General features: G+C 50.2%; 1 protein-coding gene across 1 annotated transcript; it reads left to right on the top strand.

The window, feature by feature from the left end:
- The first annotated feature begins 1,976 nt into the window (after positions 1-1,976).
- Positions 1,977-20,943, top strand: Lzts1 (leucine zipper tumor suppressor 1). Its single transcript, XM_059244315.1, has 4 exons — positions 1,977-2,288; positions 13,744-14,221; positions 16,271-17,065; positions 19,841-20,943. The coding sequence occupies exons 2-4, from the start codon at positions 13,877-13,879 to the stop codon at positions 20,483-20,485; spliced, it is 1,785 nt and encodes a 594-aa protein (XP_059100298.1). The 5' UTR covers positions 1,977-2,288; positions 13,744-13,876; the 3' UTR covers positions 20,486-20,943.
- The last annotated feature ends 5,694 nt before the right edge of the window (positions 20,944-26,637 follow it).

Here is a 26,637-nt window from a genome sequence, read left to right as displayed (position 1 = left end):
GGTGGAAAGTGCAAAGAGGTCCTGGAGTGTAGCTCTGGTACCTCCCATTTCCCTGATCTCCACAAGCTTTTTCAGGGTGTCTTCATGTGCCTCTGGCTCTGCCAGCTGTTAACCCCGCAGGAAGGTTCACAGGTACCAAGGGGGAAAACATCAGAAACTGAGGTGGCAACCTGCTGATGTGCTGGGCTTCTGAAGAAGTGTGTGCTTTCACTTTCCCATTGGGTACTGTAGAGCAGACTCTAGGACCATATGCTCAGAGGGGTCGCAGGCCATTTGTTGAATATGAGGCTCTGGTTCCGGCAAAGGCTGAGTCCTAGGAGAAGGGTGAGGGGAGAAGGCAGGACAGAGGTGACCGAAATCTCATTCCCTGGACAGACATATCAAACGGTACTGAAAGAAGTTTGGTTTTTTGTTTTTGTTTTTGTTTTTTTGTCTTCGAGACAGGGTTTCTCTGTGTAGCTTTGCGCCTTTCCTGGAACTCCCTCTGTAGACCAGGCTGGCCTCAAACTAACAGAGATCCGCCTGCCTCTGCCTCCCGAGTGCTGGGATTGAAGGCATGCGCCACCACCACTCAGCCTGAAAGAAGTTTTTAACTCATGTCAGGTAGAAACACACCGGGAATGGCCCATGCTATGAAGCACGCACTATAACACACTCAGGTTCACTACGTAAAGGCGTCTGCCTCGAGGGAGCAGAGAAAACCTACCAAGCACCAGGACCGGGAGTCTGAGCTGAGCTCTCTGCCAGGGCTTTGCAGTGCTTCCTGCATTTTATAATCCACCGGTTGTATCCCTCCTGTGTTTCCCACTCCAGAACACCCACCCACTCCCACCCGGCACAACAGGACATAAACAAATACACATGACAAACACACCACACAAATATCATACCCGCTCACCACATACCCCCAACACTCGTGCACATACCGACACACACACACACACACACACACACACACACACACACACACACACACGGTAGGTATGAAGAAGAAGGGTACCTATAGGGTAGGGATGAGGGAGTGGCAGAACATGGAGAAACAGAGCCTTTTAAGGCAGCTTTCATTAGCTGCTCACTTCAATGCCCCCCCTTCTTCTCCCACACCTGCCCACCATTCCCACCACTGGAGTGGAGTTTCCCTCCCTCCCTGCTTAAGGCAGAAACCCCACCCCCCCACTCCCAAACCCCCCCACCCCCCCACCCTCCCACCCCCGCCCCGCCCCAGGAGCTTGTAAGTGGCCAAGGGATTTCGACCTTTTCCTGTTTCATCTCTTGTTACAAGTTACAAATTTCTACCTGGCCTTCCCCAGGGCTGATGACGGATGATGACATGATGGGAAGTCTCAGGTTGCTGGGCTGCAGCCTAGGCACCTGATCTCATTTTTGAGTCTGATCTGAATATTTTTAAAATGGTACCTTTCTGCATGGAACGCCATTCCTACCCAACCCTTTATTCTGAAGTTAACGACAGACACAAGCAGGAAGCAGGCTTGTGGTGCTGGACTACGCTTCTGCCTTACTGATGGCCTCCGACAGTCACGGACCCTGCCGTGGCTTCTCAGTGTGGAACGCTGAAGCATTTCTGTGCTTAGAAGTTCTCCCAGAGCTGGTGATAATAGCTCAGCTAGTAGAGTGCTTGTCAAGAAGGCTGGAAGTCCTGGGTTCAATTTCTAGCAACACATAAAGGAGGTGTGATGATCAGTACCTATAATCCCAGCACAAGCAGGAGGATCAGACACTGAAGGTCATCCTCCGCTGTATAGTAAGGTTAAGGCTAGAAGTTTAGGGCCAGTCTGAGCTACATGAGACACTGTCTTTACTTATTATTTATTCATTTAAATATTTCTCCATCTGTCATTTCATCTGCAACCTGGGGCCAAGTTCTTACTGTGCCTGCCAGCTCCCAAGGCCTCTTAGCCCTGTCTGCCAGATGGGCCTCAGGCCCGTGTTGGGGAGGAGTTGCCTCTGTGATGTCACAGAAGGGACCCCAACAACCTCTGTATTCAAAGGATGCCATTAGAAAGGAGATCCTTGCCTCTGGCTTTTTGGATGAAAAGGCATGGATGAGTCAGTAGAGAGGATCTCCAGGTAGACCCGGAAACAGTGACTGGAAAAATCAGAGTATCGAAGAGAACCACAGAAGCACTCCTCAGAGTCATTAGCTCTCCGGATTCAAGGAGCGTGAGATGTATCCAGCCTAGGATGAAGACTTGGGGATATCTGATTGGCCAAATGCTGACCAAATGCCAGCTCGAGTGCCTAGAGCCAGGAATGTCACGGTGCTAACAGTATGTCAACTTACCCCTTCCCCAAATCCACGGTTGTTTCGCCACTGGTTTGTCAGATCCTTACCAACCTGAACTTTGCCTCAAAATCATTTCTGTCTGTCCACATGAGATGGCAAAGTACCTAAGCAGCTGTCCAATCCTCCTTGTTGTTCTCACACATTCTGTTCTCTAAGATCAGAATCTCCATTCTTTCGTCCATCTGTCCAACTGTCTGTCCCATGCCAGTACTGCCCAGCCTGCCAGGCATTGGCACCCAGAGCACCGAGAGCCGCGTATGGGAAAGAGAATGCCTTCCGCTTGCTTTTGTAGGAGCAGCTACACCCGTGGCAGTGGGGTGAATTTGCCTGAGCTTTGCATGTAACTGGGGCTTTATGTTTGAAATGGGGGAGGTTGGAACTGCAATCATATTCCTGAGGAGAGGTGTCAATCAGCCGCTGCTGAGACACAAACTACCCACCGGTACGGAGGGAGGCTCAGCTGGTGGCTGAATGCTGCCGACCTGCACACAAAAGGCTGCCAGGCAGAGTGGCTTTCGGTTCCTCCAGAGCAGTGAGAAGCAGAATTGCTTCTGATTGTGCCATGGAATGACTCAGCCTGCCGGTGATTACCCTTTCCCTTTCTGCCTTGTCTCTGCATCCAAGTTCACTTAATTGAGAGCTGTGTGGGCCCTTGCTCCCAACCCACCAACAGCCTGCTCCCCATTAGCACTTCAGCACCCTCAGCCTTGCCTCTCATCGCCCACGCTCCCCACCCCTTCCTCCTCCGCTCTTGCCTCTTTTTCATTCATCTATTCACTCAGAAAGTATGTATTGAGCTCTGCACATGGAGCCCTCCAGGCATCTGCAGCTTGCAAAGTGAGCTCACCCCTTCCCTAGCCTTGCTCCGCATCGCACCCCTACCTCACCCCACCCCCAAGCAAAAGAGAGCAGGGTCAAGGACAAGGAGCTGAAACACTGGAAGGAATTCTGGATAGGAAAAGCTGAATCAGGCAGAGCAAAGTGCGTTGCTTGCTTTGGGGGCGGGTGTCATCAAAGGGTACTCAATTAGCCCTGGGCACATGCCCCTTAGCCCTTGAGACCTCTTTTGGAGAGGTGCCTAGAGGCTGATCCATCAATCTGGTACAGCTGACAGATGCCTCAGACTAGTTTCATGGGTCTGTGAGATTGAGTAGCCTTCCTCCTGGAGGCAGAAGCATTTCTGCCTAGAAGACGCTATGAACTCTTCCCCAGTAGCAAGGGAGGAATATAGGGAGACCCTTTCTGAAGGGCCTGCACATGTGTGTGTACTGATACATGAGTATGTGTGTGGGCATGCTTGTAGAAGTCAAAGGTTGATACCGGGTGTCTTTCTCTATTGATGTCTATTTATTGACAAAGGGTTTCTCAGTGAAGCTGGAGCTGATTCCTGAGTTCATGCTGGGTTTACAGGTGGCTGCTTGCTTTTATGCAGCTTCTAGAGCTCCAGACTCTGGTCCTAACACTGACACAGTAAATGCCTTATCCACTGAGTCATTTCCCCAGTGCCGGGACTCACTATCTCGACTTGAAGACATACGAGGGGAGGGTGGAGTCCTTACATCTTTCCACACTCCCTCCTAATTTCAGAAGGTCTGGTTGGCTGCTATTAGTTTCCATTCCCATTGTTGTGGCAAAGTACCTTGACAAAAGAAACTTCAGGAAGAAAGGGCTTATTTGGCTCCCAGTTGGAGGGTTCAATGAGGCATCATGAGGCAATTCTTTCTAGTTACTTCTGGGGTAGGGGCGACTGGGTTGCATCTCCAGATGGGGAAGAGGGAGAAGGCGGCACTTACTGCTCTCCCTGGGCTGTGTGTGACGGGGATGTGTGGGGAGAACGTGTGTGTGTGTGTGTGTGGAGGGGAAATCATGGCAGCTGCAGCATGAGACAGCTGTCACATTGCATCTACAGACAGGCAGGAGAGAAGGACAACACTGGTACTTAGCTTACTTTCTCCTTCTCATATAGTCAGGAACCCTTGCCTATGAAATTATAACACCCACATAACCCAGGCTAGAACTCTCTGATACACATGCCCCTGGGTCTTTCTCTAAGCCTGTCAAGTTCACAGTTTTAGCCATCACAGTCTGCCAGTGTTGTTTTTTCCTTAATTTTGGTCAACAAGTATCTTTATAATTTCCTTCCGTGGTGATGGCTGGAGTTGCTATCAGCTGCACTTATCCGACACTCAAGGAAATGGAGATCCTGATTGATAGTGATTCTTCTAGCAGATGGGAGTGGGTATGTCTATCTGTGGTCCTTTGTTGAGAAAGGATAAGGAGTGTGGTGGTGGGGGAGCCTGATGAATGGAACTGAATGGTTTCTTCCTGTGTACTGTTGGGCCAGGAACAACAGTGAGCCAAGACCAGAAGGTGAAATGAGGGGCCCAGAGGTGGAATGAGGCAGAACCCGAATCAGTTCAGGTTCCCTAACTTCCAGCCTGGCATCTGTCCATTGTGTGGCTCCTCACAGAGAACAGCTGTCCTTCACACTGGACTCTGAAGCGAAGGGTTAAAGCACAGACTGGAAACGGTGGCCTGGCCAGACAGACGGGGCAGACAACTGCAGTCTGAGCGTTCACCTCCTACACAAAATCACGGGAGAGCATTTCTATACTAGGGCCAGAGGGGCCTGGACTCTAAGCAACTTGGCAACCTCGAGTGTCTTGGCCTTTCAGCTAAATCTGTGTTGCTGTTTAAACTCCTACTTGGGTCTGTACCTGGCATCTCTCTCGGATCCTTGGAAACAGAAACCCAGGCTTACATTTCTTTGTCTTGACTTTGAACAGGACTACTTTGGGGTGGTAGAGGGTAAATCCACTTCTCTCTGGGGTGATCAGCTGACTCAGACATCTGCTTACAGCAGGAAGATGCACAAGGAGACAGGCCAGGAGGGGGTTTCATCTTCCTTTATAGAGGAAACGGCCTTGAGTAGATTCTAGTCCTTCAGGAGAACCGTGTTTTCTACTGTGCTTGCCCATGCTCTGCCCCACGGGACTGTGTTTATGAATGAGTCCTGAAGAGAGAGCTGAATATAGGAAAAATAAGGATGTGGTTCCAGAACCAAAATTAGAACTTTTTTCTTAGAGGGATGGGCAGGATGGGGCAGAGCTTTTACCCTACCCAGAAGCTGCCAGCCATACCTGGAGACAGGACTCACAAAAAACGATCAGACAGATTCCCCCTCCCACATACACACTCTCCTAATGAAATACACACAAGATTCCACAATCATGCTTTCATTCTCAAACTCAATATGTTCACATATATACACACTTGCTCACATATTCATACAATCATGCCTGCTCTAACTCATGTTTGCACTGGCACTCATACATGCACATGCACTCATACACACAGTCACACATAGTATTGTCCACAATCATACACACAGTCACACATACATGTGTTCACATTTGTGCATATACTCATAGTAACGTGCTTATATATGCTCTCATACACTTTGTATTCTAATTGGCACACACACACACACACACACACACACACACACACCACACACGCACTTATCTATGTATCACCCATAAAGAATAGTTGGTGCTATTTCTAACTGGTCCCATCTATAAATGGTACCCAGCTGGCCTTGTCCCATTAGTATCTAAAAAGTGTGCTGTAGACCTGAAACTTGAAGTATATAATCTGGTATAGTCCCTTCCCACTTGGCTCATACATCATGAAGATTTGCACATAGGATGTCCAGGGTCTCTCTGGCTCCCTTGTTGTGGAAGGTCTCATGGACATGCTATTTGTCCCATCTGGCTGCTGCAGGTTTGCTGAGATTCTTCTGACCGAAGCTTCTTTACCCCCAGGGCCCCTCCCATCCCCTCCACAGTGACAACATCTCTTAAGAAAAATCCAGCCACAGATTTGCCCTGCCATAAAGTGATTGACCCTGCCCTTGCCTTCTTGTGACTGGGCGAAGTGTGATTTGGGGGCTTTGTGTCTCATCTTTCTGCTTTCCTTCTTGGCTAATAAGGGGCTCAGGTGTCAGCTGTCCTGCAGGGATTCCACTAAAGACTGGGGGCCTTGAAAACCTAGACAGCTTTCAAGACCTCAATAGAACAAATTTAGAAAAACTCTCATGTGTGTGCCAAAGTTGTCATATATAGGAGAGGTTTTGCAACACAATGGCTAGGTCTGAGCAGAGAGCATTCCCAGTGTGAAGAACCAGCTCCCCACAGATGCACCGAGGCAGTAGGTGATGCTAGCCCTATGCCTCACTGTGACCTGATTGAAGCTAAGCAGCATAACATTTGTATAAGAACCATATAGCATCAGTATAGAATATGTTAAAATGTTTTATGATCCAAATATGTTCCTGTCAAATTCATGGGACTGGCTTCCCTTGGGGAGAGAGCTTGGAGTAAGGGGTTGGGGAAAATGTGGGAGGGGAGTTCAACTCTGCCATGTTTTATTTCTGAAACCAACATGTCAGCATTTTAACAATTGTCCATACTTCATGGAGTGCTTGAGTTGTTTTTTTTTTAATTGTAAGATTTATTCCTGTGAATTAATTTCCTGTATGTTTTGCATGCATGCTCTTGTGTGTGTGTGTGTGTGTGTGTGTGTGTGTGCGCGCGCGCGCGCGCGCGCGTGCGTACGTGCTGTTTGTGCACCCTGGTGCTTTTAGGGAGTCAGAAGAAGGTATTGGATCCCCCAGAACTGTAGTTACAGACTGCTGTGAGCCACTGTGTGGGTTCTGGGAACTGAATCGGGCCCTCAACAAGAGCAGAACGTGCTCTTAGCCTCTCTAGCCTTTGGGTTAGTTTTGCGAGTATTTCCACTTTTAAAACCCTTTATTAAAATAAGAATGAAACACAAGGATGAAGGTGGCATCATGGATTGCCAGGCACCAGACCAGCCGAGTTGAGACACAGTACCCTGAGCACTGTGACCTCCACTAGGGGGCCTCCCAGTCTAAACACCTGGTGATCCTGTCTTCTTTTTATTTTCCTGAGACAGGGCCTTGCTATGTAGCCCAGGCTGGTCCCTAATTAATTATTCTCTTGCCTCAGTCTCCTAAGTAGTACACCACCATGCCTGGCCTAGACATTCCTTTGGAAGTCAGTCTCAAACACACCCACATCTTGGGAACTAGGGCAGCCGGGCCTGAAGTCTTGAGGGCACTGAGGTCATGCCACTCATTTTCTTTGCTTTGTCACCCTGTCCTTGCTCCCATTTCCCATCCTTCCAGTCCCCAGAGGGAAGCAGCAAAGTCAAGTCCATACGCCAAGGCCAAACTTTCTCCCTAGAGTTCATGTTAGAGCGTGTATTCATGTTTTTAAACTAGGTCAATCAAGGGTCAGGCGCTAGTGGCCAAGGAGTCCTCAGAAGTCTTAGCCAAGAGCTTGTAGAATGCATTTTTCTGACGAAGGGACAGTAATTCTTATTAAATTCTTAAGAAGTCTAAAAACACAAAACTGAATCAAATTCAGCCTCATGTTGTGATTGGAAAGTGAGCCCAGGGAAGACTTAAGGCAAGGGAGCATTTAGCCTTGTACTGTGGTCTCTACCTGCTTCCAAGTTTGGACCCATATGTGGGGGCTGTGTGACGCCCTGGATGGGGACTGCGGCACTGGGCACTTCTCACAGGAACAGCATCTCTGACAACTGTTCCTGGAAACAGCAAGGGGTCCATGGCATGGCTGTGAGTGCCAAATTAGAAGCCACTTTGTCCTACCTGCCTCACCTCCTCCAGCCCAGACCCCTCCCTGTAGAAGAAGGGGTTCCAGATGAAAGGAGGGCTGTGGGAGTGAGAGAACCAAGTGAGCAGCTAGAGGCTGCTCATCCTGAGCTTGGCCTGCTCTGCTGTGTGGGCAAGAACAACAGGATACGTAGGCATGGGTGCCCAGAACTTCTCTCCTCGGCCTGAAGCCTGTGTATGTTGTGGGTGAGGGCCAACTGCTTTACTCCATGGGAAGGAAGACCATCGGTTTGGAATTCAGACAAACACCTTTCAACTACATGCTTCTCCTTCCACTTTCTGGAGGGGATAAACAAGAATGTGTCACATCTGCTTTAGCCCTGTTTTCCTTTGAAGAGGAGAGTGCAGAACAGGAATGGAGAAAGAGTGACAGAGACATCCCTCCCCGTTCCCACCTAAGGGTCAAAATTGCGGGCTTTGGTTATCTTGCCCATTTCCTGTACTGGTGTAGTGAAGTTCAGTCCAGGCTGGGACTGGAGGAAGGGTGAATGTCGGTGCTGCTGGGGAGCAGGGATAGGGAGGTCCTGTATTCCCCCAGTCGGGATTCTGAGAAATGGAGGCTGTTTTGGGTTCCTGTCCTCTTTGGAGCTCCTCAGACGTGATGTCTGCTACTAACTCAGACTCATCTGTGAAGTTCCTAAGAGCTCGTGCAGGCTAGGCTACCCTACCACACTCAGAGTGGCTTCTTTCCTCTTCTCTTCCTCTTCCCAGATCTCTTAAGATCTATGTGGCTCCTGCTTTTCCCCTTGGCCAATGAAATCTTGTTTCCCAGGCAGGGGAAGGAGCCCTTTCACCCTGTCCTTTCAGAGGAGAGAGGCATCAAGTCTGATGGGGGTGGGTGAGACTAAGGCTGGATTACAACCAAGTTTGCTGGAATGCTCTCTAAGTTGACGGTAGAACAAGTCTAGACACTTAAGGAGTAACCCGCTTGGTTTCAAGTGGATCTCAGAGAAAGCTTGAACTTGACAGCTCCCCGAAAGTTAAGACCTGAGGGTGTATAGACTAAGGGACAGGACTGCTCTCCTTGGGACCAGAGGCGTCTGTCCTTTGTCCACACCTCCCTTTTCTCCTAATGTTCTTTGTTTTCTCTCAATTCTGAGCACCCAGCATGAAATTTGTGCACAGCAAGTCAGAGTCACCCAGGCCACTCAGGGTGCCCGGAACCTTCCTGGCATTTGTATTTAAAGGAAGTGAAGGTGTGGCTGGAGGCTCTGGTCCTTGTTTTCTCCTCTAGGTTCTCTCCCAACCTTAGGGACTCACGTTGGTCATTGGGATAGGAGCTAAACATCTCTAAGTCTACATCCTCAACAGCATGTGATAGTATAGATCTATGCTTATCTAACAGATGGTGACATGCAGATCTAAGTTCAAGGACCCCATTGCTCAGGGGTGAGCCGACTGTCTGAGGCCTTACAGTCGCTCTCTGAGCTGCTGATGAATCTTCCTCAGTTTTGTTCTGGTTGCCACAGATGACAAAGTATTTGTTGCCACAGAATTCAAATATGGTGGAGATAGGTGCACTAAAATACATTTTAAAGTAAGAGTGTTATCGGCTAGAGGAATTATGAGATGGAAAATAAGTGGGTTGGTTGTGGAAAGCAGTGAAGGAGCTGTACTTGTCTAGGATACAAGGAGGTGAGTTGAGAACAAAGGGAGAGAGTCACGTATATGGAGGCTAGGCAGCCGAGAGCGGATGAGCATGCCCGAAGTGGGCAGAGCCTCTGTGCTCGCTGCACAGAGAGAAGCAGTGCGGCTGTGACTGTGGGTGTCAGTAAAGGATTCGGGATGTGGAGAGGAGCCTTAAGTTTTACTGTGAGCATGATGGGAAGCCTGGGAGGGTTTATACCGTAGACACACAGTGTTTGTGCTGGAGAAAAGGCATTGGCCATCTCACCTCTGATGCAAGAGCCAGGGGAGAGGAGATGGCAGGCACAACAGCCGTAAACAGATTTATGTAGTGTGTTTATCACTTGCCTTCCTTGTTGCTGCACTAGGATACCTGACCGAAGCAACTTGCAGGAGGGGGGGAAGGCTGATTTCACCTCAGAGTTTGAGAGGGCCGTACAGCCTAGCAGGCAGAGAAAGCTTGGTGGCCAGGTTCATGTTTTATATTTTGTGGTTTTTTTCATGTGTGTGTATGTGTGTTCACATGTATATGGGCACACGTGTATGGAGGTGCACATGTATCCATACATACATGGAGGTCAGAAGTTGGTGTCAAGCATCCTTCCTCATCCAAGCTCGGTATCTACCTCTCTCCATTGAAACCAGGTCTCTAACTTGAACCTTGGGCTTGTTGACTCTGACCAGCTTGCTCTGAGCATCCTCCTGAGCACTGGAATTGCAGGTGGGTCACCGTGCCTGCGCTATACTTATGGGTTCTGGGAATCTGAATTCTAGCCTCCCACTTGCATGGCAAGCCCTTCATCCATGGACCCATCTCTGCAGCCCTGCTGCTCACATCTTGATGGATCAGGAAACAGAACTCTGGATGAAACAAGAACTGGCTATGTCCCTCTTGCTTTACTCATATGGCCCTCTGTCTGCCTGTCAGATCCCAGTCCAAAAGGTTCCACAACTTCCCAAAACAGTTCCACCAGCTGGGACCCAAGTATTCAAATACATCCGCTGGTGGGAAGCCATTAGCATTCAAACTTAATACACACACACCCCATATTGCAGTTACACTTCATCTGTCACTGGCTTTTGAAGGCACCATGCTGTCATAGGCTTCTGTTTATCCTAGACATATCTGTAGGGGCACACGTCCTGTGCCAAGCATCACACTGCACCCTGTAAGAATGCTTCATCTTCCTACAGTTCCTATTTAAGTGAGGACATTTCAGCTAGGCTTGATGGTTCATCTGTAATCTTAGCACTTGGGAGAGTAAGGCAGCAGGATTGACTTAAGCTTGAGGTATCAACCCAGTATCAACCCAGCCAGAACCACATTGGAAGACCTCAAAAACAATAAAAGTTGGTTTTCATATTGAAAATTTTCTCAGTCAGAGCCAGCGGTCTGGCCTTACTACATGGCATGTATAATCCTCACCAATGTATACGTGCTGTGCAAGAAAGAAGGAGCCATCTCCCCAAGAGGTAAAATGGGAACAGCAAGATGGCTCACTGGGTAAAGGCACTTGCCACCAAGCCTGAGGGCTCAGGGTTGATCCCAAGAATCCACACAATAGAAGACAGGACCTAGTCTTGAGTAACACAGTGTGCAGAATACAGGAAGGTCCTCCTGTGTGTGGACAGCCTCCGCTCTCATGGTCCTCCCTGCCTCCTGAGCTTGCTCCCTGAACCCATCCATCCCCAGACTTGTCTTTCTGCAGCTGCAGCTCCTTTATCAGCTGTCTCTGCACACTCACACCTTTGGTGTAAATCCGCAGCTCCGGTGCCTCCCTCACTGCCTACAGCCTACTCCATCAAGCCCAGGTGCCCATCAGCTTTCACAAACCTACAGTCTCAAACCAAACCCCTGTTCTTCAGCTCAACTCACCTACAGTTGCTCAGCTTGTGATCTTTCTTGTTTCAATTAGTGATAAACCCTTGCTTCTGGCTGCCTCATAAAAATCATTAATTTAAAAAAGTAATTCTTTAAATTATTTAGTTGCTTTTTCTCTCTATTTCTCTCTCTTTATTTCTTCGTGTGTGTGTGTGTGTGTGTGTGTGTGTGTGTGTGTGTGTGTGTGTACACTCACGTGCATGCTAGGGATAGAATCTAGGTCCTTGTGCGTGCTTGGTAACTTCCCTGTTGTTAATAGAATTTTAAATAAGAGCCTGGGCTTTGGCCGCCCCCCTGAGCTAGGCTCTGCCATCCATCCCAGTATACCAGTGAAAGAGACAAGCACTAGTGAACGATCAGAGAAGGGAGATTTATTTAATGTGGACGTGTGGGGAGGAGGAATAGATGAAGGGTAAGGGAACTCCTGTTCAAGTCCATCTCCAGAGTAACTGATTTGAGGTTTGACTTGAGGGCTAGGGGTACACATAATTAAGCAGTTCTGGTAAAGGGTTGGTCCTGTCCATCATGGACTCAGTCGCTCCTGCAGGGTGCTCCCATAAGTTGTCAGAACTGTGTGAAATCTCCCGAGAGGCAACATCCCCTCTGGCTTGTCAGGAGGGCTTCAGATCCCGTCCCTCAAGATTCCTAGGGAAACTTTTAATTCTTTAAGATCCTTTGTTTCGGGGTCTCTCTAGAATGTCTTCTCTGTTACCAGGGCATTACCAATGAACTGCGTCCTCCAACCTCTGTCCTCCCAGACCCCACAGAGCCCTTCTTGACTTCTCTTTCTCTCACTCACTTTACCAAGTCCGTCTGCAAACCCTGTCAGACCAGCCTTGAAAGTACACGTAAAACCGGTCCCAGTTACTCTGGCCCACCTGAATCAGTCACAGGAACAGCTGAGCCCCTGGGCAGCCCCTTTACCCAGCTGCCCCAGTGGCCTTCCGCAGCACAGGAAATGAAGTTGTCCCTTCCTTACACTTGTCTCTGTCTCAGTCGAGCTAAAATTCTTGCTGTTGCCCAGCTTCCTGCTCCATGGACCTACCTGCGGGCCCTCTGCCTGCGCTGCTGCTGCTGCTGCTGCTTCTCCAGTTTGCCTTGCCAGCCTAGTGGCTTTCCTGTCAGGATGGTGTCCCAGCTGGCCCCAAGGAGCACCCTCGGCCTCAAGTTCTCAGGCCTCTTGTACTTGTAGCTTCTTGAAGCTTTGTCCTCCCCAGATTCCCATGGCCTGCTTCTCAGGTTTTTGAGATCTCCTGTGAGGAACTCTGACAACATCACTGTTGCTATGACAGCAGGCCATAACCAGGATAATTTATGAAGAATATAGGCATGTTCAGCTCCCAGTTCAAAGCCTAAGAAGTTCAAGAAGGGTAGGGCATTCACATCTGGTCAAGACCTTCTTGCTGTGAAGAAGTGCTCTTTACACCCTCACTCCCCGGGGCAGAGGATTGTATAGGACAGCACATTTCCAGATAGAGCAAGTGTCCAAGTATGTCTCTTTCTTGCTCCTCCTCTTCCTCTTCCTCCCTGTTCCCCCTTTTTCCTTTTCTAAAAAGATGGGTTCTGACTATGATGTAGCCTAGGCTTTTTCTGTCTTTAATTTAACATGCAGCCCAGGCTAGCCTTGAATTTTCCATCTTTCTGCCTCTACCCTCTAAGTGCTGGGATTATAGGTATGCGCTACCACACCTGGATTTACTTCCTCTTACAGAGCCACTAATGCCATCATGAGGCCCCTACATCACGATCTCATCTAAAACTAATGAGTTCAAATCACATTCCCCAATACCATGAGCATATGTCATTGGAGATGGATGCATCTAAACCTCAGTACTCCCTGGGCATACAGAACTCTGTGCCCCTCCCCATAAACATCCTGACTTCTCCTTAGCATAGTAGTTGAAACGGGTCCTGAAGATTAGGTGTGGGCTATCTATCCATATGGTGATCCATGGGTACTGACATATGGGTTCCATTATCCTGTGCAGTGTTTCAGCTTCCACTGGATGGCCAACGCATAGGATGACACCTAACTCTGGCCTGTTCATATCATCAGGATGATGGAAACACTCATAGATAGAAGAGGCAGAGCTAGCATCTGACTGACACATTTCTCTACCATCCAGCTTTCAATGGTAGGAATAACACGCCTGACATCATCACAGTGGTGCTGTGTCTAGGTCTATGACCTCTCTCTGCGTCTCTTTCCAGGTCCATGGCTCTCCCAGGCTCTGAGAGGGTTTTGCTCTGACTACAGTCCCCTGGCTGCTCCAGGACTACATTTTGCTGCTACAGTGTCTCCAGGCCCCTGGTCTACCCTGCAGGCCCTTGGCCACGTGTCACCATGGGCAGTGTCAGCAGCCTCATCTCAGGCCACAGCTTCCACAGCAAGCATTGCCGCGCCTCACAGTACAAGTTGCGCAAATCCTCCCACCTCAAGAAGCTCAACCGCTACTCGGATGGGCTGCTGAGATTTGGCTTCTCCCAGGACTCAGGACGCGGCAAGTCCAGTTCCAAAATGGGGAAAAGCGAAGACTTCTTCTACATCAAGGTCAGCCAGAAGGCCCGAGGATCCCACCGCCCAGACTACACAGCCCTATCCAGTGGGGACATGGGGGGCCAGGCTGGGATAGATTTTGACCCAGCCACCCCACCTAAGCTCATGCCCTTCTCCAATCAGCTGGAAATGGTAAGTGAGGTTCTTTGACGAAGGTGTCTGGGGGCACTGGAACAGGGTGAGAAGTAGTAGGGATGGGAACCTTGATCCAAGCATTTAGGCCTTCCAGCGGCCTGAGCAGCAGTGGTGAGAGCAGAAGTATTTGGCCTCACTGCAGAAATCAAAAGTCTGTCCCCTAAACCGGAAATTTTAGGTTTGCCCTGCCGCAGAGGCAGAGGGGAATCCTAGCCTTTCTGGACTCTGCTCTGACATGACCTGGATGGTTCAAGCAGGCCAAATGTCAGCCAGTTCACAGGCTAGGGAAGAAGAGGGCCTCTAACCCCCTGGAAGAGTTGACAGGAGGAGGAAGACGCTCTCTAGAGGCCTCTAGGAGGTGAGCATTCTTACCCTGCCCTACCTGTGGTTTGGTTTCTGGTCCTCTTGGCTGGAGAAGGGCCCTGGGATTTTGCTCTTGTCCAATGAGCAAGGATGCCCACAAGAGCCCTGGGTATTTAGGAATCCAGCCCCTGCAACAGTTCAGGCTCTCAGAAGCTCACTTGTGCACATTGGAAACACGTTACCTATTTAGTCCCCATGGCCACTCTGTGGCAGAGTCAATGGCTTGAAAACACAGGTTAAATACCCCTTACCTGAAATACTTGGGAACAGGAGTTTCAGGGGTTCAGGGCTGTCCTCTTTCAGACTATGAAATATTTGTACAGACATAATGAGACATCTAAGCACAATATTCATTTATGTTTCATATATACCTGACACACAAAAGTGGAGGATGATTATATAATGTTTTAAATGATTTATGCACAAAACAAAAATCTCCTAGTGTGTGTTTTTTTCTCCCCACCCTTGGCATCTTTGTCTGAACTCAAAGCCTTGCAGATTCTGGAGCACTTCAGATATGAGATTTTTAGGGCCAGTAATTCCCAACCGAGATTAAGAAAGATGCCCGTGTTTGCACAGAGCTTTCCAAACAAAGGCCTCATGAAGGGCAGAGTCCTCCTCTGAGGGATACTGCAAGTTTCAGAAAACTTCCAACCTGGACTGGAAGAGCTCAGTGGAAGAGGCAGAGGGGAAGGAGGTACTGAGCGGATGCAGCCTGTAGTCCTAACTGTACCACATCTCAGTCCCCATCCAGCCTCTCCAGAGGGCTGGGACCAGGTGGCAGCGATTGCTATTAGCACAGTGCCTAGGCCATCACTGAAGATGTTCTTAGATACAGAGGTAGTGTGTGTGTGTGTGTGTGTGTGTGTGTGTGTGAGAGAGAGAGAGAGAGAGAGAGAGAGAGAGAGAGAGAGAGAGACAGGGTCTCACTATGTAGCCTTGGCTGCTCAGAATTCACTATATAGACCAGGATGGCCTGGAACTCACAGAGATCTGCCTGCCTCTGCCTCCCAAGTTAAATAACTAAAGGCATATGCATGCCATCATGCCTGGCCTTAGAGTGTTTCCTTACTTTGTAAGATTTGTTTATTTTTATTTTATTTTTTTATGCATATGAGTCTTTGGCTACATGTATGTATGTGTACCACGTGCATGCCTGGTACCCACAGAGGCCGGGAGAGTGTATCGGATCCCCTGGAACTAGAGTTACAAAACAGTTGTGAGCCACCATATGAGTGTGGGGAATAGAATCTAGGTCCTCTGAAAGAGCAGCCAGTGCTCTTAACCACTGCCTCCAGCTCCCTCAGAGGGTTTCTTAATCATGGTGTGCTGAGGTGGGTGGGATAGCTCAGCAGTTGAGGGCTCGCCACCAACCTGACAGCCTGACTTCCACATGGTGGAAGGAGAGAACTGACTCCTTCCTGTAAGCTGTCTTCTGACTTCCACGTGTATGCTGTGGCATGGATGTACACAGACACACACAAGTACACAAGAGAAGCATTCCATACTCAGCCGGTCCAGAGCGAATGACAAGGTTTGGGGTGGCTCCCAACCAAGAAGGGTGTCACTTGGGCTCCGAGCTCAGGTGGCCTCGTGAGGGTGGCGTATGCGCGCCCACGGTGAGGAGAGGCGAGATGAGTCTGGAAGGGACATTCACGCCTGTGTGGTCCTTTGTTTCCCCAGAGCTCAGACAAGGGGGCAGTGAGGCCCACTGCCTTCAAGCCTGTGCTGCCACGGTCAGGAGCCATCCTCCACTCTTCACCTGAGAGTTCCAGCCACCAGCTTCACCCCATGCCTCCAGACAAGCCCAAGGAACAGGAGCTGAAGCCAGGCCAGTGCTCAGGGGCACTGTCTGACTCGGGCCGGAACTCCATGTCCAGCCTGCCCACACATAGCACCACCAGCAGCTACCAGCTGGATCCTCTGGTCACCCCCGTGGGGCCTACCAGCCGTTTTGGGGGTTCAGCCCACAACATCACGCAAGGCATCATCCTTCAGGACAGTAACATGATGAGCCTAAAGGCTCTGTCGTTCTCTGATGGGGGCAGCAAGCTGGCTCACCCAGGCAAGGGAGACAAGGGCTCGTCATGTGTGCGTTCCCCGCTCTCCACGGATGAGTGCACGGTCCAGGAGCTGGAGCAGAAGCTGCTGCAGAGGGAGAGCGCGCTGCAGAGGCTACAGCGCAGTTTCGATGAGGAGTTCGTCTCCGGTCAGACCTTTGAGGAGCGGCCAAGGCGAACCCGGGACGAGCTGGAGTGCCTGGAACCGAAGAGCAAGCTGAAGCCGGCCTCGCAGAAGAGCCAACGCGCACAGCAGGTGCTCCAGCTGCAGGTGCTGCAGCTGCAGCAGGAGAAGCGGCAGCTGCGGCAGGAGCTCGAGAGCCTAATGAAGGAGCAGGACCTGCTGGAGACCAAGCTGCGGTCCTACGAGCGGGAGAAGACCAACTTCGGCCCTGCGCTGGAGGAGACCCAATGGGAGGTAAGGCTCCACTAGTCCTGCCCAGGCTTGGCTGACAGCTACGTCATCTGTGCTGGCAAAGCATATCAACACGGAGTGCTCGGGCATCTGCTGCTAGAGACAGCTTGATGTATGACCAAGGAAGGGACTCCTGAGTGAACTAGCACGGGGGATGATCTGAGTCAGTTCTGTGTCTCCCGCTCTTCCCATCATCATCCTCACGGCCCCAGTCACTGAATTCACTAGCCTAGTCTTTGATGGGAAAGCCAAAATCCAGACAAGGGGGGCTCAGCCGGGCTGCCTGAGGGCTGACCTCACTTATGGGAGACTAGAAAGATGCACAGACGTATACCTGTGTTTGTTGGGTCTGAGGACCCTAGAGAAAGAATGGGTCTATTTGGTGCTTTGGGGGAAGGGGCCCTAACCACTGCCACGAGTGTAGGTAATCAGGGATGGAATTGCCTCTCCTTGCTGAGGTGTAAGCTCATATTCTACTTGATCAGCTGGGATTTAAACACAGGGGAAGAAGAAAAAGGACAAACAGATACACAGTCACACTTTGGGGACAGGTTTGGTTTCGTTTTCTTGATTTTGGTTTTGTTTTGTTTTGTTTTTTGTGTGGTTTTTATTTTTTATTTTTTATTTTTTTTTGTGCTGGAGATTAAACCTATGGCCTCAAGTTTGCTAGGAAAACACTCCATCACTGATCTATGTCTTCAGCACTTCAGTCGTTTTGGAATCAGTCATGTGAGCCTGGCCTGGCTGGAGAGCAGTCAGGGTCCCCTCATGAATCCTGCTGGTTGGAAAGTAACTTTTCTTCCCGAGGAGTCCTCATGGGCCAGGCAGGCAGGCAGGGTGTGTGCACATCAGTGCTGTTGTTGAGTCCAGAAAATTATATGCAAGGAAGGAGAGCAGTCGTTCTATTTGGATGGATTAGCATCAGGCCTGGATGGGGTGTTGCACCATCAGCAGCAGAGCCCTAACTGCCTGGAGCTTCCTGTAGTCGCAAGAAGGGTGAAGAAAGGGACCTTTTGTGCCTCTCAGAGAGAAGTAGTGAGTGTTGGCCCCTGTTGTCCATCCTTATGATTCAGTCTGGAACCAAGTTGGATATTGCAATGATCTTGTTCCTACCTTAGCTAGTCAGGATACTTAGCAAAACAATAAAAAAATAAGTAATAAATAGTGACAGGAATATTGTTATAAACCCATTTAATTTACAGGGAATTTAGGAAGTGCCATGTTCTTCTATCTAATCCTTATAACCACATTATGAAGTAGATATGTTATAGTTTTTCAGTTTATAATTAAGGAAATTGACCCACAGGTTAGTTCCGACAGCAAATAGCTGGCTAAATGACTTGGTTAATGTCTGATGCATATAAAAGATCAGTGCTAGGATTTAACTATAAGAATGTGGGCTGGAAGTGCTCATTTTTATTATTTATTTATTTAGGGGGTGGGCATGTATATGCTACAGCCCAAATGTGGAGGTCAGAGGTCAACTTTCTGGAGTTGGTTCTTTTTACTGTGTGGGTCCCAGGGACAGAACCTAGCTCATCAGAGTTGGAGACAAATGTGTTTACCCTGTGAGCCATTTCACCTCAACCTGCCACAGAGTTCACACTTTTAATTGCTTGTTGCCTCCATGCTAATGTGTGCCAGCTTCACCTGGTGCGGAAGTGATCCAACCAGGATTCGAAGCCTGTGCTTTAAAGTGATTGTCCTAACTCCCTCCATCAGACTCTAGGCTTGGTATGTTATTCAGTTGTGGGGTTTTTTTTGTTGTTGTTTTGTTTGTTTGTTTTTTGTCTTCATAACAAAATGCACAAGACGTGTCATTTACAAAGAGGAAAGGTTTGTAGTATTGGAGGCTTCACTTCATGACCAATTGGCAAACAGACTGTGATGAAGCAGTATATCATGACTGGGGCATGTTGTAGCTGGAGAGTTTCTCTCTGGGTCCCGCCAAGCCCCCGCGGTTCCGCAGCCCACTTATAAAATAATCACTCAGATGCTTCTATTACTTTTTTTTTTTTTTGGTTTTTCTGAGACAGGGTTTCTCTGTGTAGCTTTGCTCCTTTCCTGGAACTCACTTGGTAGCCCAGGCTGGCCTCGAACTCACAGAGATCCACCTGCCTCTGCCTTTCAAGTGCTGGGATTAAAGGCATGTGCCACCACCGCCCGGCCTGAGACATTCTTGATATGTATAGGCTGGTGTGGACCATGACTTCAAACCATATCATGACCCTACATAATGCTTTTGACGCAGTTTTGATGGCCAATGGGTGAGGTGGTTGGGGAAGCGAGGAAGGGAGGAAGACCACTGCTCCTCGTTTGGCAGGTGTGTAGTGGACACTGCCTGTGATCCCACACTGGATGGCTAGCCTTTGGGGTGCAGCAGGACAAGGTGAAATAGTCTTACCCCAGAGGTGAGTGCAGGGGTGGGTACATACAGGTATGAGGTCTGTGTATTTGCATCCTGAAGCCAATATCCCCAGTGTTGAAGGTAGGTGATAGAGCTGGGAGCAGAATGCAGAGTAAGCTGTTGATTATTGAGTTGCATACAGCCTTGGGTTTGAGCACAGACTGGGATGTGGAGCCTGAACTGGAGATGAGGCAGGCACTTGGAAATGCAGGCAAGAAAAATAGATCATGTACATGCACGAGAACTGTGTTCAAGGAGTTCACTCTGTCAGGAGCAGCCTCAACCCTTTAGGAAGTGGAAATGTCATCCTGGTTAGGATGCCAATCCCTTGTGGCACCATGTCTCATTCTTTCTCACCCCACCCTTGGCAGGTATGCCAGAAGTCAGGTGAGATCTCTCTTCTGAAGCAACAGCTCAAAGAGTCCCAGATAGAGGTGAACACCAAGGCCAGCGAGATCCTCAGTCTCAAGGCACAGCTGAAGGACACCCGGGGCAAGCTGGAGGGCATGGAGTTGAAGACCCAGGACTTGGAGAGTGCCCTCCGCACCAAGGGGCTGGAGCTGGAGGTCTGTGAGAATGAACTGCAGCGCAAGAAGAACGAGGCAGAACTACTGCGAGAGAAGGTGAACCTGCTGGAGCAGGAGCTGCTGGAGCTGCGGGCCCAGGCTGCCTCCCTGGGGCCTCTGGGGGTTGGGCCTACTTTCTCCGAGGATATCCCTGCTCTGCAGCGGGAGCTGGAGCGGCTTCGGGCTGAGCTGAAGGAGGAGAGGCAAGGCCATGACCAGATGTCCTCCGGCTTCCAGCATGAGCGGTTGGTGTGGAAGGAAGAGAAGGAGAAAGTGATTCAGTACCAAAAGCAGCTGCAGCAGAGCTACTTGGCCATGTACCAGCGCAACCAGCGTCTAGAGAAGGCCCTGCAGCAGCTGGCCCGTGGGGATGGTGCAGGGGAAGCCTTTGAAATTGAACTGGAGGGAGCCGACATCCCCTACGAGGACATCATAGCCACTGAGATCTGAGGGGCTGCCTAGGGGATGGAGGGATGGGGACTGGACCCCAGAAGTCAGGGAGGGCTGAGTATGTTCAAAGAGGCATTTTGAGCCCCCCTGAGAGAAGTCAACTCTGGGGCCCAGACTCAGGAGTCCCCAGTGGCGGGTAGGGGTCACCACATAGCCTTTCCTCCCCTCTTGCCTTTTCTAGTCTAACTAACCCTGCTGCTTATTGGACCTTGATCTCTGAACCCCAAACTCTCCTCGAGATGTGTTCAGGGAGCTTCATGTACTGGTCGATGTTTCCTTCAACTTTGGTCTCATTCAAAGTAGTGAGAAAAGCACTCCGTCAGGGAAGGGGGCAACCGCCATACAGGCCAAATGGCTACCCAAGGACAGACACATCTTCCCTGTCATCCTCAAACCCCTGTCACCCCCTAGGCATATTGGGATGCCTTGAGATAGAAAGAAGCCATGCACAACCAGAAGCCTTGGACACTCTTCACTATGGCCTGTTCTTCTCTGACTGCGGAGGTGGAGGGCTTGGGTTGCCACACGGTTTAGCCAGCAAGCCGTGGGACGAGGGGCTGGATGGACAGTCCCACATTCCAGAACCTCCACAGACCTCACAGACGTCAGAGTGAGAGGTGAAGGGAGAGAACATGGCAGACAGTGGGATCCAGAGTCTAAAGTGAGCTGCACAGCCCCTTTGACCTCGGGGGTCACTCTTTAAAGCCATAGACATTGGGGGCCCAGGTAGGGTACAAGGAAATGACACGGGGCACAGCTTCCCGGCTGTTCCACGGGAGCCTCCTATTTCATCAGCCGAGGCCAAAGCAGGGACTTCCTGAATGGTTCAGTTGACCAGCAGCCCGTATGGAATCTGCCTGCCTCCCCCCACTTCCCCCACCCCCACCCCCACCCCCGCCCGAAAATCAGGCTCTTGCTTGGATCCAGAATAGCCCATCCACTTAGTGGGGGGGGGGGGGGGGAGCTGGGCATTAGCCTCCCTGGCCTGTAGTCCAAGTCAGCAGCATCTCTTCCCCTATAGCAGCATCTTCAGGGCTGTGTTCTGAATCTTCATAGATTAGGAAGGGTCACCAGAGTGCCAAGTGGGTTGGAGTCGAGGCAGGAGGGATGCAGAGTACACACACACAGAGCCTTGTGAATAGCCTATGCCACTCACTGTCCCTTCTCCATGTGGAGCCCCATGCTGTAAAGATTCAGTCTCGAGAGCAGCATGCGAACCTGTGGGAGCTTGGACTTATCCTTTGAAGATATCCAGTGCTAGAGGCAGAGGGAAGTACAGTTGCTTAGTTCAAGGAATTATCTTCTTCTCTTCCCTCCCCCTCCCACTCTGTATTTTCCAAAGCAAGCCAGATTAAGCAGGCAGCCAGGCTGCTCCATATTCTATTTTTGGCCCTTACCACAGCTGTTGTCGTAGGACACCCAGCCCTTGTTGGATTCCTGAGCCATGTGCTTGCCTGGTGGGCGGGACCCAGGGAATAGAAGATGGAAGGGAGGGTCTGGGTGCCTGGCAGTCCAGGAAGCAAGTCTAGCTCTACCTCCCTCATGCTGGCCCCTAGAGTCTCTGGGTGGACCCCAGCCCGCTGACCTTGTCTTGCCCTGGGCTTTCTTCCCTGCCTAGTGTCTGCAGGCTAGGCGCCTGCCTCCCCTGTAGATGGCACTGCTGTCTGATCCTGGGGTTAGGCTTGGCTTCTCCAGCTGACTTCCAATGTCACACTGTTCTCTGGTCTACCATTTCCCATAGTCACATGCTCGATTTAAACCTGGAATCTACAGGCCAAAGATGACATCCCCCACTTGCAGGGTCATACTCTCCACTGGGCACAGTTCACAGCCCAGATAAAAAGTTCATGGCCCTCAGTCCTTCGTTCTCTACCAGTCTGTGCCTTGTTTGAGTCCTCCTTCCCACTGAGATGGTCCAACAGAGGGAGAACAAGATGAGGGTTAGTTAGCTGCCCCTCCCTAAATCGGGGGACTCCACCTTCTGAAAGAACAGAAGCTCAGTGCAGTGCCATGGAGTCCTTGTCCAGGAAGAAGTGCGTGTCATGCCTGGGGCAGGCATACAGGCACAAAGCTTGTACTCTGTCTCTGTGCTGGGTGCCTTCTACTCACAGGGAGTTCTGCCCACGTCACTGCCCAGTGGCCCTGCCCCAGGTCATCTTTGAGACCTTTGCTTGGGACCTGTCCAACAGTCAAGATGGCAGATACTCACCCAAGATGGCTAGACCCCAAGGTACCTCCAAGATGCTACTGTGCTGGAACCCAGTAACCCTGCCTTCCTGGGGGCTTTCTTTCCTTCTCTGTCCTAAAGCATTCTCGCTATCTGTGGTCCATGCCCATGTTGGAAGGCTTAGATGGAAGAGTCATTGAGTGGGGACTGGGGTGTGTAGGCTCAGGGCAGACAAGTAGCCAGCCATGGTTTGTCTCTCAGATCCATGCTGTTTCCCAGAGGTGCCTGGCCTGGGAATGCTGCTGCTCTCCGAACGAAGAATACCAGCCAGCATCGCCTCACAGAAAGGGCCTGCCTCAGGTCTCGTAATGCCCAGACTCCCATGGGGCACCTCCTTGCTCATTTCTAGTCTCCCTAGGTGCACTTCAGCTTCAGCGGGGGACCATTTGGGGGACTTGGCCTCTCTCCGAGAGACACTTGCTGGTTGGTCCTCTTGGCCCTGGCTCCAGCCTGGCTGTGTCTTTGGTGAGAGAGATGTCCAAGGTAAAGGCAGGCTGGACCAGAGATTCCCCTAGGACCTGAGCTCCCCTCAGATGCCACACACAGACCCCAGCACCCCTCAGCGGCACCTGCTTTCCCTGTGGACCACTCTGGAGCCCGTGGCAGAGGCTGGCTTCTGAGGGACTGGCGTTCTGAAGACTGTGTACATAGTTATTTTTCTCTCCCTTGTTTCTGGTTTGCTTTGCTCTTGACGGCTTCGTTTTGTTTTTGAAGTTCTTTGTTGGCTCTGTAAACTATTTCTGGTAATTTTATGTTTTTATTTATGAATAAAGAATGCCATTTCTCACGTCTTCACAGTCACTTTTGTCTCTTCAAGCTAACCCCTGCTCCTCTGCTATGACGTGGCAGGTGACTCCTGGTGACCTCTCCCTTTGGAGCCAGAAAGGCAATGTCCCTTTGTGCTAGCTGGGGTGGTCCTCACGTAGAGGCCTTGGGGAAGGCAGCTCTGTGACCTGGGGAACCCTGCCTTCACTAGCCTGGTGACCTTACTTGTGACGTGTTTTGGGCTGACCCAGAGGAAGGAGGGAGGGGACCAGGGGCCAGTGACTTCAGAAGCATACCCCTTCCCAACCCCGGCCTCTCACCTCCTCCCTCCACCAGCTGCTCACCTCATAGCCAATATTTGGCCCACTGCATATGGCCTTTTGGCAAGGGGACTAGAGGAACTATTATTGCCACTCCTCCGGACCCCGAGGTGGAAATGCTGTCATCACTGCTACCATCTGTCCTGCCTGCCTGGGACTAACTACCCCACCTGGCTCGCCTTGATGGGCATTCCCTGTTTTGGGTTCAGATCCTAGGCCCAAAAGATAGCTGCTATGGTGAGAGAGGACAGAAGGGAAGCATAAAGAATTCAAGGCCCATGGGCATAAAACAATGCCTCTGGGGAAGGGAAGGTCCTTAGAGACTGATGTCAGGGAAGGTGGCCAGGTCCTCTTCCTAGACTCAGCTAGGAGTGTGCTCTTCATAATAGCCCAACCCAAACATGACACTCTGGATGACTGGCCCGTCCCCTTCACTGGGGGCAGGCCCAGGGGAATTAAGCAGGAGAGCCATGCTGCCAACTTTAGCATAAGCTTGGAAGTCTTGGCAGCTTCCACTTTAACATTCTTAATCCCAGCATCCCAGCTAGGACCACCCAGGACCCAGCCAAAGCCACGTGCAGCAGAGATTTGTTTAGAGACCCTGCCAGCACTATGACTTCCAAAACCATGACAAAAAAGGTTTTAAGATTTATTTACTTTTATACACAAAAGCTACCCCACTGAAGAGAGGCAGCAAAGCAGGGAACAAGGATGTCTCCCCCACACCACCACCTCATCCCATGCTGATCCAAACAAGAGAAGTCAGGAGAGAGGAGAGAGGGAGAAAGTGTGTATGTGTGTGCGTGTGTGTGTGCGTGCGTGTGTGTGTGTGTGTGTGTGTGTGTGTGTGTGTAAGAGAGAAAGGAGAGAGGAGAGAAAGGAGAGAGAGAGAGAGAGAGAGAGCTCTTCTGACGACTGCAGAGCAGACCTGAGCCTTGCCCAGCCTGCCCAGCCAGCACACAGTTGCAGCAGATGTTGTTATCCAGATGTCTTAAACTCTGGGCACACCATGTGTGAGGAGGGAGGCTGACCAGTCCGTGAGCCTCCCTGAGCATCTTTCAGCTGCATGCGCTTAGTCAATCAATTCTAGAAGGTCATTCTGTCCCCAAGTTTCTCCCCCGCCCAGGTGTTGCCTGCCTCTGCTTCCTGAGTGCTCAGATCAAGGGGGGCATGTGCCACCACTCCCAGCATTCGGGAAGCAGAGGCAAGTGGAGCTCAAGGCCAGCACAGTGAGCCTTGTCTCAAAAAAATCAAACAACACAAGAACCCTTTCTTCTAAGAGAGTTTGCATTCTCCAAGCAAGCAGGTTTTACAGCAGGGTCCTAAGCCGGGCGGTACATGCTGGCTATGTAGACAGTGATGTGTCTGAAGGGATGTGGAAGGCCATTGGTACAGAAAAAAGGCAAATCTCAGCTTGGATGTCTCCTCAAATCCTTTCTCTTGAGACATCTGCCTAGTGAGGGAAGCTGCGACTCTCCTCTGACGGCTGTGTCCTGTGCTGCCATCCCACCCCAGTACCCACCTAGGTAACCTATAACCTCATCTGCCTTCCATCTGAAGCAAGCTCTAGCACCTGACAGCCTTTGGAAAGCTTCAAGCATCCCGTGTTCTTCCATGCCTGAAAGCAGAAGTCTTGTTAAGAGGTATGATCTTTTCGGTGATGTTGAAGTCAACACAGCTTCTTTGAGTATTTCTAGGTTAAGTAAATTAAAAAAAAAAAAATGATTTAAGTGCTGGGGATGAATCCCAGGTCCTTGCACACACACAATCTACCACTGAGATTTACCCCCGCCTTCACTGGGTAATTTGACAATGAAATGTTGGGCTTAAAGGAATTTATCCATACATATTGTTGCTATTGTTGGCTGGGGAGGCATTGGTCACACCAGGAAGGTGTTCGTTCAGCCTGTTATACGGTCCATACTCCTGCACAGCTCTGTTCTACCAGCCTTGCCTTGCACTTTGGAAGCAAGCTGCAGTTAACTCCCCACTCTCTCATCTTCCCGATCCAGTCAGACCCCGGGTCCTGTAGATAGGTCCTGCCCATTCCTTAAAGCTCATCCCTCTCATCCCTGCATCTGAGGCCAATCTGAGGCTATCAAGGAGTCAAAGAACATTCCAGATATCCTAGACTCTTGGAAATACAGCCCCCTCTTTAGTAGAGAAACAAAAACAAGGTCCAGATGTCTGGCTGGTTTCAAGGTCAAAGAGGCTGGTTAACTGTAATCCAGGTCACCTTCACTCATTCTCTGCTGCTATTCTAACCCATTATCTCATTGCTGTTAAGAAGTGTGTGCCCCTGCTGGGCGGTGGTGGCGCACGCCTTTAATCCCAGCACTCGGGAGGCAGAGCCAGGCGGATCTCTGTGAGTTCGAGGCCAGCCTGGACTACCAAGTGAGTTCCAGGAAAGGCGCAAAGCTACACAGAGAAACCCTGTCTCGAAAAACAAAAAAAAAAAAAAACAAAAACAAAAAACAAGAAGTGTATGCCCCTAAAGCTCCTCCCATCACGCCGTTTCTCTTCAAAACTTTCAGTGGCTCCCACCGATCTCAGAAGTTCAGCCCTTTCGCAGTTGCTAATGTCTTCCTATTTGGGGGAATCTAACATATGTCATAGAAAACAACCATTGGGTTCAGAAGGTTTCCTGAAGGATTTCTCTTAATCATCATCCGAAAGACCCTCGTCTGCCCTTCAAATCCTAGACTCTTCTCTGAACCCCAACCCACAATGCAATGATTAACTGCAGAGTCTGGGGTGGCTACACTCACCTCTAGACTCCCCTGGTGCTGAGCAGTGTGACATGAGTTACTTAACCTCTCTGTGACTCTTAGAGGGTGGTT

Source organism: Peromyscus eremicus, chromosome 17, assembly GCF_949786415.1.
Source record: "Peromyscus eremicus chromosome 17, PerEre_H2_v1, whole genome shotgun sequence".
NCBI classification, from domain to species: Eukaryota; Metazoa; Chordata; class Mammalia; order Rodentia; family Cricetidae; genus Peromyscus; species Peromyscus eremicus.
This window is presented reverse-complemented; position numbering and strand designations above follow the sequence as displayed.

Coding starts and splice junctions, on each gene's coding strand:
- Lzts1 (XM_059244315.1), top strand. CDS start 13,877: ATGGGCAGTGTCAGCAGCCTCATCTCAGGCCACAGCTTCCACAGCAAG. Junction 14,222..16,270: donor TCTCCAATCAGCTGGAAATG/GTAAGTGAGGTT, acceptor TTGTTTCCCCAG/AGCTCAGACAAGGGGGCAGT. Junction 17,066..19,840: donor TGGAGGAGACCCAATGGGAG/GTAAGGCTCCAC, acceptor CACCCTTGGCAG/GTATGCCAGAAGTCAGGTGA.